This window comes from Pygocentrus nattereri, chromosome 16 (genome assembly GCF_015220715.1).
Source record: "Pygocentrus nattereri isolate fPygNat1 chromosome 16, fPygNat1.pri, whole genome shotgun sequence".
Lineage (NCBI taxonomy): Eukaryota > Metazoa > Chordata > Actinopteri > Characiformes > Serrasalmidae > Pygocentrus > Pygocentrus nattereri.
Window position 1 is genome coordinate 22,469,817 of NC_051226.1, and position 17,129 is coordinate 22,486,945.

Consider the following 17,129-nt stretch of genomic DNA (forward strand, 5'->3'; position numbering starts at 1 on the left):
TCTTGCTTTCCTTAATATTTTCTCATTGTTTACTATCCGAATCTTTTTATACGATGGGACACAAAAACAAAAAAGCAATAACCACTCATCCCTGCACATCTGATACATAAATAAGTTATTAAAGCTGCTCGTAGCAATAAAAGCTGAGGCTTGTGGCCTCGAGTGTACATACTTTAAGGCTGAAGCTGGATGTTATGGATTTTGCCATTTCTCCAGCCTCTCTCAGACTCTGCTTTGTCATGGCCTACTGACAGCACAAACAGCACACCGGCCCAAAATACTAAAAACCTCATGACAACGCTGAGTGGTTATTATGGGCTGTCAGGAGAAGAGAGGCTGTGTAAAGCTGGAGAAGAACAGAGAGGAATTCGATCTAGCCTTGATGGATGCTCCCTGGGGAGGAGGTGGAAGGCCTGTTACAGCACTTGAACAGATACACACAAACTCATACATACACACATTTAAACATCTAAGAGTAACAGAGTGCAAAGACTGCACTGAGGAAAGTGAATCATTAGAAGCAGCCAGACACCATTTTGGCTCACTGCTGTAATTCAACGATTATTGACCACAACACACTACCCAGGTGTGGTCTTACATAACCACTTTGTGCTTGTGTGTGAACATGTGTGTGCAGGCATGTCTGTATGAATGTCTTCTCTTTCATCTCTGAGAAGAGGATTAGTGTGAGTCTGACCTGCTTAATTGAAGAGAAGTGGATTTGAGGTGGTAAAGTTGGGAGTTAAGCCTTCATTCTACATGGCTCAGGATTACAGAGCTGTCACTGCTGTGACTCAGGCTGTCGCTCAGTCTGAATTTGTCAAAGCTCTACATTTTGACCCAGGAGCTGTGAATATCACCTTTAATTGACCTAATGGCATTATTAGTTCCCTTGTTTATCCACAAGTGTAGAGGTGTCAAATCCAGGTTCAGAAAGTAAAAATCCTTCCCAGGATTTTGTTCCAACAGGCTGGACAGCTCTGCTGGTGGTGTGATCTAACTAGAGAAGCCAGCCTGTTGGAACAAAATCCTGGGAAGGACTTTTACTTTCTGGACCTGAATTTGACACCTCTGCGACAAGTGCATAGCTTTTACGCAAGGTAGTAGACGCCTCACTGAGAAATGCAGGCTGCAGCTTTGTACATTTTGGGCCCAGTTTTGTGCATCAGTTGTGGGGGTGTCTGTTATTAAAATGTTTGCTGCCTAACCATCGTAGACTGGTAGGTCTGCTGTAATCTTGTCACCTAGTTTGCCTCAAAAGTTGACATGTACCGACATTAAGATTCTGAGATTTAGACTGGACACTTTATTTAAAAACATATCTACCTTGTTGGTGTACAGTTAGAAACACATTTAATGTTTTCATGATGGTGGCAGCTCAAAGTGCTTTAGAGAGACGATAAAGTTTAACAGTAATACAAGAAATTGAGTATTCATTTAAAACCATGTAAGACAATGAAACAGTTCAAAGTTAAAAGATAAAAACTGAGAGATGTAGACCTTTAATTAAATGCTAACTTAAAGAGATATGTTTTAAATTTTTTCTTAGTAGTGTGCACTGAGCTTGACTTGTCTAATATAGGGCGGAATTGAGTTCCAAAGTTTAGAAGTATAATAACTGAAAGAATAAGTATTTTTTGGAAAGTGTTTGGAGTTGGTCAGTATCTGCAGGTCTAATGTCGCATGCAAGAACATAGACAGACTAGGCCATTTAGAGCCTCAAAAACTAGTAGCAGAATTTTCAAATCTATCCTGAAAGAGTCAGGTAGCAATTACAGTTCTTTCAAAACGGGAGTGATATGAGTTCTCTCTTTCTTTAGGATCCCTGCTGCTGCATTTTGAATAACAAGTTTTCTTAGGGAGCCCAGTAAGAGGGGGAAATAAACATGATCAATGCTGCCTGTAAAAAATACATGAACAAGTTTCTCTCCATTGCTCTGTGATAGAAAAGGCTGAACTCAAGCAATATTTCCCAAATGTTAAAAACTACTTTAGTGACTGTTTACATGTGAAATAAAACAGAGCTCAGAGTCTAAAATGAAACCAAAGTTTTATAGTACAGATTTGGTATATGAATATGAAGAGCTGAGCTTCCCATAAAGCATTTTTTTTTCTGAATGTTAGTACCAAGGTGTCTGTATTTCAGTTTTTTCATAGTTTAGTTGAGAAATACCTGAACTGAGAAATACCTGGCTCATAGCTGGTGAGCCTGTCAGAGTCTTGATTAACAGAAGGAATTGATATTAGGCTTCCTAATGACTTTACCTTGAGTTATTGTACAAAGAGAAAAGCAAAGGCCCTAAAACTGGACCTTGTGGGACTCCACAAGAAATGTTTTTTTTTTTTTTTTGCTGAACGTTTTCCCAGTCAAACCAAGATCTGTCTATCCACTAAATATGATTTAATCCATTGTAAAATTATGCTTGAGAAGCCTACCCAGTATCCAAGATGGTTGATTAGAATCTTGTGATCAATGTTATCAAAAACTGCACTTTTGCACAACATATCATGAATAGCATGTTATTTTGTGGTTAGTGTGTTAGCCCGGGGCTCAAACTTTAAATCAAAACACTGTAAAGCACAACCTTTGTTTGAATCCTGAAGTAAAAAAATTTAATTGTATTATAAGGGTATAACAGTGAATGATAAATAATTACTGTAAGGCACATTTTAGCCACTTGCTGTAGTGAAAAATGCATTGAATCAAAACACCACTGTATTATATCAAATTCTGTCACACACACCATCATGCCATGAACATGTCAGTATCACTGCTGTGCTGAGAATGGTACACTGTACAAAAATATCTGGTTAGCAGCTGACTTGTGGTCAGAAACTGTTCAGTGATGAATGGAATAGTAGTGAGTAGTTACATTATAGTGAACCTGTAAAGTAGGTGTATATGCTATAAATGCTATACCTGTATATCTGTAAGGTAGGTCTATACATGCAGTATTCACAAACGGTCTTAGATCCACTGTAATCAAACTAGTCTGTGCTTTTGGTGATGGTTGCACTCTAACTGTTATGCAAAGCTGAAAATACCTCTTCTTTTGTCCACTAGTGTGTTATTTGCTGTCTATATAGAGCAGTGATTCCAAACACTAGTGCTAGAGTTTGTTTTCTCTGCCCCAGCTCACCAGCCTCAACTCAGTTAGCTGATTGGTCAGATCAGGTGCATACATTCTATGTACATGTGTGGAATACCTCTCTCTCTCACTGTCAGATGTATGTGAAATATATCACAGGCTACCACAGTGTAATGCAGTTAATGTAGCAGTTTAGTGGTGCTCCCAGTTCACTGAAAGTCCACAATTTCAAATGTTCAGAAATGTGTTAAAGTCTTATTTTGAGATATCTACAGTTCTGCCACAGCCTTGAAGCATGTGATGTCTGCAATAGTGCATTCCTGGCTCTCATAGACCTTATCTCTTTGTAGCTTAATTAGAAGATCTGCTCTCTTCTTCATCAGCTGAACAGACTGGGAATTCCATCCTTTGTTCAGATTGCTGTGTGAGCAGATGTGTGAAGGAATATTACATACTCAGATTCTTTCAGGTTTATTCTTATTCTTTCTGAGACACTCCTGCTCTTCTTCTGACTCTTAATTTCTCTCTCTTCTTTTTCCTCTTAATATTCTGCTTAATATTAATATAAAGCTCTTGCCTCCTACTTCATGCTCTTTCCCTAACTCTCTCTGTCTCTCTTACCCCCCCCCCCCCTCTCTATACTCTCTCTTTCTCTCTAACTCCCTCTGACATTCTCTTTCTCTTTGACTCTCTCTGTCTCTGATATTCTCTCTGTCTCTCGGACACACTCTCATCCTCTGACCCCCCGCCCCCCTCCCCCCACCCCCATGCCCTCACTGTGAGGACAGCTCTGTGGCATGGCTCTGAGCGGCATCCTCGCTACCCGTGCGGCCTCAACCTCGTGTCACTACTGACCCACTTCCTGCCCACACACATGCACACAGTGCCGTCCCCTCTAGGCATCCAAGCTGTGTTATTTGTGGAATGTGAGTGGACTCTTCATACTAAATCATTCCCTCAGGCTAAAACCCTTGTCGTAACTCAATATGCATAGCCGCTCCATCACTGCCCCTGATTCACAGCACCTATTGACGGAGGCAATGAGAGAGTGAGAGACAGAGAGGGCTAAAGGTAAATGGCTGAGGTTGGATCATGTGGTCTAAAACGGTGAGCTGCAGTGGATGGTGACCTAATGTTTGGCTGTGTGACATACAGGCAGATGAGAGTGCTCGCTCTCTCTGTCACATATGACCATGCTCTGTGTGTGTGTTTGTTGAGCCTGCAAGCTACATCTGCTCTTTTCTCATGTTTAAAATGATGTAGTCCGTGTCCGTGTTTTTTGTTTTCATCAGCTACTAATGTGTGCATATGTTTGAACAAAAATGAAAGAATTAGGACATTTCTTAGATTACAACATAATGTATACCATATTAGTCTGTTATATTACAATTATATTGCTTTATATTATAATTATTAAGTAAATCTTAAGTAATTATTTTTATTTATATTTAATTATATTTAATTATATTACAATAGTATATTATTATTTTACTATTATATTATATTTCAATAATATTACCTATTATATTACTATTATGTTACAACATACTATGTACCATATTAGTCTAGCATATTAGTTAAACAGTCCCACTGTAAAAAAAAAAAAAGTTAAATATTTAGACCATAGATATTTACAGGGATTATGTTATGGTCTTTTAAAACCCAAGACTATAATTGAGATCGTAATAAGATAAACATATGTAAAAATGTACAAATTATAGGGTCATTTCTAATGGGAGGTGTGTGTTCCAAACCCCTAGTCCCAGAATTTCCATTTTTTTATATATCGCTGCTGTCGGAACAAAGCCTTGTATCTCCTTGTAATTTTTCTTTTTTAACCTAGTTTGAAAAGGGCAGTTGCCCTTTGTGCTGTGTCAAAATTACTTGGAAAAATATATTTCTCCATTCACTTCGAAGAGTCAAGAATGTCATGTTCTGGCAAGTTCCTATCCTAGACAGTTGCCTATGTTGCCAATACCAAGATCCACTTCTGGCATACAAATATTATTAGTATTATTATTAGTAGTATTAGTATTACTGATATGCCACATGTACTATGGTTCAAAAGTGGAATCACTAGTCATATTAATACATTTTATTACTGTATGCTCAGTCTTTACATTTTTTATTTTTATTTTGAGAACCACATGTTAAATGTTACTCTTTTTTTTTACAGATGATATCTGGAATGATCAGAGTTTAGCATTGGACTCTGACCTGCCTCCAGGATGGCGCACCATACGGGACAGCTCCGGCACCTACTATTGGCATGTGCCCTCCGGCACCACACAGTGGCAGCATCCCTCGTTCAGCACAGAGGAGGAACACAACGCCATTGACGGACTCACAACCAACCAGCAAGTGAGGATCCTCTCTCAGTGTGTGCTTGTGTGTGTGTGTGCAGGTCTGCAGGTTTGTGAGTACGATCATAGTCTCTGTGTTGAAAATTTCTGCTTTGTGGTGTGTGTTCATGCAACTCCCCCAATACATACACAAACTGGGGATTCTCATAACACCCTCAGGGCGTAGTATATTAAACCCTTTACACTAGTTTTGGTTTCAGGTGCAATTCGGACAAATTCGGCCCAAATGTATAAAAGTAATGCATGAGCCTGAAAGTGCCCATGTTCTCATATGCAATTGGAGGAGTATTGTGCAAAACATGGCAGGATCTTTCAGAAAATGGGTGAAGATATTAGGCAACTAGTGGTGGCCAATTTTGTGAGGAATTTTCTCCACCTTTTAATGCTAAGTGTAAATTTGAGGCAGTCTCTCAAACATGTTTTTCTTTCTTTGTGCTTTCCTGTTGGGAGGCAAATAGCTACAGCAGTCATAGTGCCTAAAATGAAATTACTTGAAAACTATAAGTTAAACATCCATCCATCCATCCATCCATCCATCCATCCATCCATCCATCCATCCATCCATCCATCCATCCATCCATCCATCCATCCATCCATCCATCCAAGCTGCTTCTCCATCAGGGTCGCGGGGGGGTGCTGGAGCCTGTCCCAGCAGTTTTCGGGTGGAAGGCAGGATACACCCTGGACAGGTTGCCAGTCCATCGCAGGGCAGACAGACAGACACTCACACCTAGGGGCAATTTAGCATGTCCAATTGGCCTGACTGCATGTCTTTGGACTGTGGGAGGAAACCGGAGAACCTGGAGGAAACCCATGCAGACACGGGGAGAACATGCAAACTCCACACAGAGAGGACTCTGGTCGCCCAGCCAGGGAATCGAACCCAGGCCCTCCTTGCTGTGAGGCAACAGCGCTACCCACCACGCCACCGTGCTGCCCTGCTTATAACAGTCAATTAATAAAATAGAAGATATATCAACTGGATTTAAGATAATTTCTCTTGCCAAGATACCAATTTTTTGCAGTTCCCCCAGACATACTTAGGCAGGATCAATACAGTACGTAACGTAAATGCAGGCAAAAGCCTTGAAGACGTACTGATAGAATATTTCCCTTCAAAAGTACATTATCAGATGCACATGTGCGAGAAAAAAATGTGTCTTGATGCCACAACATGCATTCATAGGCCATATGGTTGTTTCACAAATAAAATCCTATGTTTAGTGGATGTAGAATTTTTAAAAGATTTTTTTTTAGGAAAAAAAAATTTTAGGAAATAATTTCTCTTAATTTATGAGCTTTTATTTTCTCTTTCATTCTGAGCTTTTTGAAAGTTCCTCTAGTTTATTATGCTTTTAAACACTGTGCCTCACAAGCTTACAGTTAGTAGGAATTCTGTTCGGGGTGCATGATTAGCTTCAGCCTTAGTAAATTCATTCATTTTATGTGCACTTTGAAAGCATATTACAGTGGCATCAAGTCACGTTTTGCACTGTGCTTGTCCACCAGTGTGACTCACAAACACATTTAATGTACAAGTAGGTGGAGGCATGCGTGGGAGTCGTGAGTGTGACAAAATCTGTGTAGTGAGAAAGACTAGTGTGTGGGAGTGTATGGACGTGTGTATTTATATGTGTGTTTGTGTTAGACTCTAGGCTAATTATTCACTAACTACTGTAAAACTCTGTAAAGTATGGATATGAGAGAGAAGAATGAAAGTTTGGAGTTTAAGTTTAGAACATCCCTCTTTCTCCTCTCAGAGTGATGGAGCAGATGGCAGGCGCGAGTCCAGAGGCAGGCTAACAGAAAGACCCATGACCTCACTCAGTGACCAGTGAGTTCTCTCTCTTTGCACTGTCAGCAAAACCACTGCATGCACAACACACACACATACTACACACAGAACACCATGTTGTTTGCTTTCAGCATGCATTAGGGATGTGCATGGCAGTAAATTATAGCTCTTTCTGCACCCGAGTCTTTGAGATCCAACCTGACCAGGCTTCAAGGGTACTGTTAAATTTGAAACCCGAACCTGGCCTGATCCCGCTTGCACGCATGAAGAAAGATGGATTATGGCAAATACAGTTTCAAAGTTTTGCTTTGCTTTTTTACTAAGTGCTTGAATTGATTGACAGACAAAAAAAACTATATGTTGACTGACATTGACTTAAGTGGTGTAGAGACGTACCTTGCGGTTTGTTTGTGGCAAGTAGCTGTGGTGGAACGGTTACTCCCACAGTCTCAGACACTACACTGTACATGACAAAGCTGCTTTTATTGATTGTAATGACCAGCTCTTAATGTTACCATGATGTACAACCCCAATTCCAATGAAGTTGGGACGTTGTGTAAAACATAAATAAAAACAGAATACGATGATTTGCTAATCCTTTTCAACCTATATTCAATTAAATACACTACAAAGACAAGATATATTAATTAATTAATGTTCAAATGGATAAACTTCATTGTTTTTTGCAAATATTCACTCATTTTGAATTTGATGCCTGCAACACATTCCAAATAAGTTTTACACAACGTCCCAACTTCACTGGAATTGGGGTTGTAGACGTCGCTGACTCTTTTGGAATTTTGCCAGGTTTCTTTTTATTTCACCTGTTATGCACAGTTTTTCATACTAAACTACATTAGAGAGAGAGGACATGTGCGAGTCTGCACAATCTAGGTAGACACATTCTTTCAAATAAAAACACATACGGTATACTATGTAAAAGAATCTCTCATTAGAAAACAGTGCCGTGCCCCGGTGTTGTTTGTGAAAAATCATGCAGTACCCTGCCCAAAACCCAGTATTTTCTTGGTTAGCAAAAGTCTAATGTGCATTCACATTTGCTACCTATTTAAATTATTTTGCTTGTTTCTCTAAGAAGTTCTGTTTTTTATGTTTTCTCTTTTGTTAGCTGCTATAATGAAGCCACTAGCCTGGTCATTTGACAGCATAAACACATGGATATTCCTGAGGGAGAGGACCTGACACTCCCCTCAGCAGCTGCCATCTCCACTGGCTGCTAATAGTGCCAGGAGCCCTACGTTGGGCAGACTGTTATGTCTGTGTGTGTGGGGGTGTGTGTGGTCATTAATTTAGGTCTTTGGGAGGACCAGCTGTCTGCAGAATGCTACTAGAAAAATATTACATTTCAATGGTTTGTGAACATTTAATGGGTCCTCAAAGGAATTTATCTGTTTATGTAAATAACAAAAAGTAAATAACAAGCTTTTGGGTAAGTTGGGCGAGGGGTGATTTTAAGGTTAAGGCTGGGTTAGGTGTAACATAGCAGCATTTCGCTACAATAGAGAACAAATCAAAAGAAAATTTACCACGAAAACAGAAATACAAACTTGAGAGTATGAATGTGTGTGTATGCATGTGTGTGTGCATGTGTGTGTGCGTGTGCATATGTGTGTGTGCGTATGTGTCTGTGCGTGTGTGTGTGTGTGTGTGTGTGTGTGTGTGTGTGTGTGTGTATGGAGCCCTGACCAATATGAACATTTTGTGGCTGATACCCATTTGCTGATAGGATTCTGCACTTATATGATATATTCTAATGATATTGTCCAATAATTTTAAACAGAGCATTACTGATAAGATTGCTGGTTGACAGAAATGGTGAATATGTCTATCTTTTCTCTGTGGTCACTTTTCTTAAAGTCAAACAAACAGAAGCAGAAACACATGGTCTTAAAAAATTCTATGAATATTGTTGCAATGGGGATGAAGGCAACCATTATTTTGGTTTCTGTTAATCTGGAATTGTTTTCTATAAATTACCCCATTTTTCAATATTCTTATCAGTTCTCCTCAAAGAAAAAAATGTGTTATAAACATGTTGTCTAAAAGTTTGTTTTGGATACTTTTTACTTTTTTTAAAGCCATAATTGGATTTTGTGTGCAGGTTTACCAATTCCATTGTTTACTTACATTTACATTTATGGCATTTGACTGACGCTCTTATCCAGAGCGACTTAGTTTCATCATTTTAGATTGGTAGGCCAAGGCTGTGTTAGGAGTCTTGCCCAAGGACTCTTATTGGTATAGTGTAGGGTGTTCGCCCTGGTGGGGGATTGAACCCCAGTCTACAGTGTAGAAGGCAAAGGTGTTACCCACTACACTATCCAACCACGGGAGACTTAGTTGTAACATTGTGTTACACCTAACCCTGACATGTGAAGTCTGTACTTTAGCCTGACTAGCTCTCTCTGTGAGTTAAGTACTTCATAATGAATTATGCACGCTGACTTCACACCTGCCCATAATGTCTTTTGTTAGAATTGTATACAAACCCATACTGATCTGTCTGAAGACATTCTGCACTGTACGCCTTACAGTCTGTCCCTCTGGTGGGACCACATACCTGCAAATAAATTAAACATTCCATGATAATCTATGAGTTGTTGTAACAGTTTCACAATAATGTGAAAAAAAAATAGAAATAGACCCAAAATAGAAAAAAACACAGCAGGTATAGTAAACACACTGAATTATATGTAAGACCATTTGCAGTTTGTTTTTCAGCAGGTTGAGTGCCATGCTTGAGTACTTTATTATTCTACTATTATTAGTCCATCACCCCTTGCCATTCCATTCACCCCACAAAAACCAGTCACTCAGCCTGAGCAAACTGCACTGTGAGGTAGTGAGATAGCTGATGCTGAGCACTTTATAGGGCCATATCTTTAGTTGAAAAGTCAGTTAAATGCTGGTCAAGTGATTGTTTTTTGGGACTGTTCCATTTAAATCATATAAAAGGCTATAGATAACTTTAGTCGTGGAAAATACCTTAAGTGTGCACACGAACACCAGTACACAGAAAATGAGCTGTTGTGAGTCAATCTCTTCTCTCCAGCAACCACTGAACAGCCACCCACTGAGCATCTGCAGGAGCATGGTAGGACAATGCAGTGAACATTTTTTCTAACAAAGCTTCAGTTCACAACCAACCCAGTCAACTAAAAACAACAACAAAAACAGCCGTTTCACCGCTCGTTTGTTGGATAAAGATAGTTGTGCCCATCAGTAATGTCTTTTGTGTATTCAATCTTGCTTATTGGAAGATTGAACTTATTGGAAAAACAAAGAATTTGCCACCATGCTAATGTTACCTTGATTGCACAGCAGAAGCATTACACTAGAACTATCCTTATAGTGTGACCTTTCACAAACATAATAAAAATCATTTGACATTAATAACACGCTCAGAACTTTGCTGTCGTGTGTGCTACAATTCCTTCTTATAATGATGTTTTGGCCTTACGTTCTTCAACTTCTGCAACTTGTCACCTTTTCAAAAGTTGCTACAAAATAATGTATATTTGTACGCAAAGCATAGATAGACCTTTTGGATATTGTAGTTTTAGTTCATATGTTTAAGCCACATGCTAGTGTTTTCTCTCTCTTCCTCAGAGTGTCCTGGCAGGAAGAGTACTTCTGCACCAACATGGACCCAGATTCCAAGGTACCATTCCGCTGAACCTCCATCATATTGTCAAAGTCCAAAAAAATAGTATTTTTTTTCTAGTCATTATTGTTCTACATCATTTTAGCACAGCAGCTGTCCTTTATATTGTATGTACATTTTATGATGAAGGGAGCAACAGAAATGCTCTAAAATAATAAGATTAAACCATTTTAAAAATAAACATTTTACCCTCTCCTGTGAAGTAACTAAGCAATAGAACATGGGATGAGTGATGAGTTTGTGAGTACACACAACCGCTGGTGTTCTGTTGCTTTTATACAACCATTCAGCAAAATGAAGAAAAATGTAAAGCAAAGGTGTCGCAAGCATTGTATCAAGTGTGTTGGAATAATGCAGATACCTCCCTCCACAAAAGTATTAACCTTTTGCTTTACAGGTAGAGCCATAAAATTGTTGCAATATCAGTTTCAGCTCAACTTTTATGAGATTTGCAAGATTAACTGGAATTTCTTTTTGTCATTCTGGAATTTCACAGCCCATCTTGTTTTCTTAATTGTATTCTGTTTGTTTCTGGCTAATTCCAGTTTGTTTGGTTGTTCCTCCATCACTGCTGCAGTCCAAAATCTTGCTTAGGAGCAACAACAGGTTCAGAATTTGATGTAGGCCTTGCTCTCACACTCTTCTCCAGGGTATAACCAAACAAGCTTCAGGCCAAATATTATCTTAAGGATTATACCTAATATATTCCTTTCTCTGTTTTTGTAAGCTCCACCGTGAGTCGTTACTTAGCAGCCAGTGCTCAGTGGAATGATACAGTGATTGTGAAAAAAGGCTTCTTCGTTGGGACTAACTGTTGTGTAAAGCTCTGTATGGGTCTGTTCTGTCGCTTAGTGCACATGTTCAGTTGAATTGAATGAATGTTGAACAGATGCTGAGGTAAAGGGTAAAATATGAATGCTTTACTAGTGCAGAATACAGATGGTAGAAGCGTGAGGAGGTGAGATTAAGGACAGAACATGGATCAGTTTGTGTGGATGTCATTTAACTATGTATGTGTGTGTGAAGGGTGTATACGTGTGTACTGACCTCTAAAAGGATGAGTGAGGAATTACTAAGGGCAAAGCTCCATTAAGTGCGGGTAAAAGGATCCAGGTCATACTGATGACAAACACAAATAGCTTCAACAAAAAGTCATATCTGGGATATCGCTGGAAAGAATTGCATGTTCCGATGCAACACAGATTTTATTTATTTATTTTTTTACCTCAGCCACTAGCAGTTTGCCAGCTGGTGTGATTTGTATTGGGTCAAAATAAATAATGAGCACATTTTTTCTTGACACGTTTATGACAGGGCCATGTCTGTTGTGTTAAGGAATAGTGCTAAATTCACTCTATGACAAAAACAATACAAAAAAGTTTTTAAATCATTTGTTTTTTATGTAAAGTAATCTTACAGTTTAAAATATTTTCTTTAGTACTTTCTTAAGACGTTATAAATAACTGAGGTCACAAATCTGTGTTTGTGTGTGTACGACAGTGTTTTGCGGTACGCTCGCTGGGCTGGGTGGAGATACCCGAGGAAGAACTGGCTCCAGGGAAGAGCAGCTTAGCGGTCAATAACTGCATCCAGCAGCTCTCTCACAGCAAGGCGGAGGGGCGTGATGCTGTGGGCGCCTGGGGAGAGGTAAGTGTCCTGATTATCTGAAGATATGGTACTGTGTGGTATAGCAACACGGTGTTTAAAGGGCTCATGTGATAAAAAAGCAATGTTTTTTTTTACTTTTTTAAAATTAAAGAATTTACCTTCACCTGCCATTCCTCCGTTCATACAGTTTATGAATGAAGAACTTGGCTGCAAAAAGCCTATGAATAATTCATCATGGTTATGATGTCGCAAACATTAACACATTTTAAAATCACTGTGCATTTAGCCTATAGCAGTATAGATGTTTCAGTCCTGTTAAAGGAGTTACTGCAGACAGTCTGTAGAGTTATTGGTGCAGAAGATGAGGGGAAAAGATAAAATATTGTAAATTTACCATGGCAACTAGGACCACCAAGCCATAAAATCTTGTGGTCAGAATGATAGAAACATATTTATCGTATGTACACTAAAGTAACTCAAAACAATCAGGTGTTGATTTGAAAAAATAAGTGGTTTTATTTGTAAAAAAAAGACTTTACATTAATAAGAACATTTCTGCTGTGGTGACTGAGGGGCTTTTGTGCATGTGCTAAGGGTCAAGATATGATGATGGTTCTGAAGAAGGACACACTCAGCCTCCTAGACCCTGTAGACCGCAGTCTCATCCATTGCCAGCCCATTATCAATATCCGAGTGTGGGGGGTGGGCTGCAACAGTGGCAGGTCAGTACTATAGGTAGATCTTCATTTGTTCCTATCTTTCATTTTATCATTTCTTTTCATTTGCTCATTTTCTTTCTCTGCTACCACCTCGCACTTTAGGCTTTTATTATTTCTTTAATTTCAGTCCTTGTTTATGTGTCAGCATTATTATTGTCAGACCTCTATATATTAAAAGAAATCTCAGAGTGCTCTCAGGTCTATTTATTTATAGAAACAGAACTGAAAAGTAAGCCCCCCATGGCTGTAGCCATGAAGCACTTATAAGACAGTTTTCTTCTTTCAATAGTAGAGTGCAGATGAAGGGCATTCATTGTGGGAGCAATTAGGTCCTTGAATGCAGACCTGCTTTCATTCACTGTGTCACCACAGCTTTGGGCCAGCTGACAATGTGATCAGGCTGTTACATTAGGTGCTCAAATGGAGTGAATCAGAGTGCTGCTATTTCTGTTCACACTCACCAGTGTTTCCAAGAAAAAACGTGCCACATAGCCCACCGGATATTTATCATCCAGACCCACTTAACCTGCTTTTCCTTGGCTTTGATTCATATGCCTGGAAAATTGTGTTACACTTTTATAGCATATATGGGATGCCATATAATAGCAATAGGGCAAACTTATTGCATGCCCTGACAAATTAATGCATCATCATGTCATCATTTATTGCCAAAAGTGAGTAAACCGAAATACAAACATGTGTTGTTGTAATAAATTTTAATTCACAGGGAAATTATGTACACATTTGAATCATGCAAATCAAGCGTAGCTAGATCAATCAGTTTCTGCTTATTTTTCACGTCATTCTTAACAATTAACTTTCTTTTCCTTTTTTTAAACCGCCACTCGTGAATACAGAGACAGGTAATTACTGCACCTTTTTCTTTCTTAACGAGATCAAGTGATAATGTCATTTGTGGGATTGCAAGCTTGCATATCATGTAGCATAGTGTGCAGCTCAGTAGTTCTGTTGTATTTCATGGCCTTGTAGAATTCTTTCATTTTCTTACCTTCATGCTTTAATTTATGTACTTTTGCTTGTCTGAGTGCCAGTCGAGTGGGAATTAGAATGGTGATGTTGGTTCTTTCCTTCTCTTTCCCGTGCATGCCCCAGTGAACCTTTCCTGCAATGAATTTCAGAGAAAAACTTCCATGTCCCAATTGCAAAAAAAAGCAATTGCACGTCATTCAGTGCTGCTGCCCCTCAAATGCAAATGACTCCGGCCTGACAGACCAATCAGAGTGCCAGTATTATTGAGTGATGTTTTGAAGATGTAATTCATTTTAGGCTAGGTCCCACTGGGCCTCCTCCGATGTGAATCCTGACAAATCCATGCAGATTTAATTACAAGCCACATTGATTAAATCCCTACAGAGCCACATGGAGGACACACTGATGTGTAAATTAATTGCACAAGTTTTAATACGACAGAAAGGGAAGAATTGAGATGAATGGAGCAGTATAGCTTGCTGGGTCACGTCCAGCTGATTGTTCTTTGTTGCATTAAAAGGTCAGGCAGAGTGTGTTACGCAGCCACGGTCAGAAACCTCAAGGTCAATTCTGGCAGTGTGGAATAGCTCTACTATGTATACTTCCTACTCTTATCACTTTACACCCAAACAAAAGGCATTGATTAACTGTCAGACAGGAAAAAACACCCCAAAGAGAACTGGAACTCTTAACGGTGTGTTCATAGTTGTGAACCGTTATGAACTTTTCGGCCTCTTTGGCTTCAGTCAAATCAAACAACCTGTGAAACTGCTCAGGAAAACAGCAGAATGTATATCCGTATAGGTCGAAAGGTTTTACATTTATTGATGCCAAGTGTACACAAAGACTTTACTGGCACATTACGTAATTCAGTGAAGCAAAAATGAGTCATATTGTTTGCAAACCATAGCCTTCACACTGTTGAACAGCAGTCACAGCAGCAACACTGTGGGCTTGTGGTAGAATAAAGCACTCTCAGTACTGTTCTGCATGATTCTTTACACACATACACAACACAGAGCAGCTGTCAGAGCATATAATACAATTTAAAAGAACGGCCTTTTCCTCAGATATAATGTTCTGGTGCAATAGCGGAGTTAAATTTCCAAGACAATGTGACCATAACTTATTAGGCTGTATTATATTGCAGACATCACTTGACGTGTTCGGGTAGTGACCACAGCATGGTCAAAAGTTTAAACTCCGTATCATCATTCAAACAGAAAAAGCAGACACAGGTCTCTAAATCATGGATTTCTCATGGTCCCCCTGGACTTACAGAAGAGAACACAAGGCATTTGGTGAGCAGGTTTCAGCAGGAAATTGCCTGCCATCATACTTAACTGATTTGGGCATCTGACCATAGCTTTGGATTTTTGTTTTAGTATTTTCTTTTAAAAGACTTACAGTACTGTGCGAAAGTCTTAGGCACTCAAGACACATTTTCAAAATCTGTTTATTTGTGTAGTGTTTATTTGCTGAGAAATTTGCTGAGTATTAATATTTGAATAAACAAAATTTATAGAAAATTAATAATGACTATTTTATATATATATATATATATATATATATATATATATATATATATATATATATATATATATATGTGTGTGTGTGTGTGTGTGTGTGTGTGTGTGTGTGTGTGTGTGTTATATATGGATGTTAGTGTGTTTGTTCAATCATTTTTAAACCTCTCCTCGAGGAAGCCCAGTATTATACATAGTTAAAAAGCAACTCCTGGTTTGACCAATCAGTGCTTCATTAAATTGTGCTGTAATTGATGATATTAACAAGTCTCTGTGGTGGCTGTGAAGATGTCAAGGGAAAATAAGGACCTAAGAAATTCTTGGTACTTTTTATTGTTTTTATGTTTATTTGACTTATGAATATGACTTCATTCTAATATATTGTGATAAACTCACTGCTGAGGTACATTGTTTAAATATTTACTTAGATATCTAAAACTTTTGCACAGTGCTGTATATGGTCATTAAAAAAGAAAACTTTCAGTGCAGTTCAACTATGAGCTTTTGTTTTTATTAAAAGCAGAAACTTGGTGTAGCATAGTGGCTAATACCACTGCCATCCAGGTAAGAACCTGGTTTGGTTAAACTGAAGGGCTAACAACTATACATTCATGATTGATTATATGGCCAAAAATGTCAAAGTTAACAAAATGACTTAAATATACGTACATGTCACAGCGTACATGTATACGTACATGTATACGTACATGCCATCACCATCCACCACATCCTTCTCTATAACTTTGAACTCGGGTATGATTTCCTCACACCGCTGTGCATCACACTTTCTTTTGGAGAACATGTAGGAAAGTTGTCTGTGTTATTGCTTGCAGATGTTTACTTTCAGTATGGTTGAAGTTGTACTGTCGTTCTCATGTAAAGTGGTCCTGAACACCACTTTTTATAGCTGCATGCTTTATTTTTAGTTGGCCTGCCTAACATAATCAATTGCCTACTGTTCCCCTTATGCATACAATTCAAAAACGTTCCTCAACTTGAATGATAATACCACCTATTCAGGTAGGAACTGTTGTTTACTGCAAATGAACTAAATTACATTATTTTAAACCATAGCAGTGGTTGAACAGTTTATTTTACGTTTGACAGCTTTTATTTGTAATCTATTAATCATTTACATCCCTAGTCTGAACATGAGATTAACAATGAAACTGATTCATGATTTTAAAGAGAAATATAGTCTACATTGTTTGTCTTTGAGTCCTTAAAATGTTTTTTAATTCTGCATTTAATTATATAAGTTTCAAAGTTGGGGCAATTCATATCTCTGTCTGGCATTTCAGAGTTACAGTTAACAGTGTTGTAACTGGTACACAAAACTGAGGGGCTCTAATTA

General features: G+C 38.6%; 1 protein-coding gene across 2 annotated transcripts in view; it reads left to right on the plus strand.

Moving 5' to 3' along the window:
* The window catches only part of apbb3 (amyloid beta (A4) precursor protein-binding, family B, member 3), a 34,187-nt gene that overhangs the window by 8,480 nt on the left and 8,578 nt on the right, over positions 1–17,129 (plus strand). The window contains exons 2-7 of one of the 2 annotated variants that reach the window (XM_017704434.2): positions 5,266–5,450; positions 7,213–7,286; positions 10,878–10,929; positions 12,433–12,579; positions 13,135–13,262; positions 14,117–14,122. In XM_017704434.2, the coding sequence (XP_017559923.1) occupies positions 5,266–5,450; positions 7,213–7,286; positions 10,878–10,929; positions 12,433–12,579; positions 13,135–13,262; positions 14,117–14,122 (592 nt within the window). The remainder of the gene's footprint in view (positions 1–5,265; positions 5,451–7,212; positions 7,287–10,877; positions 10,930–12,432; positions 12,580–13,134; positions 13,263–14,116; positions 14,123–17,129) is intronic. The other variant, XM_037546064.1, reaches the window with a different exon arrangement.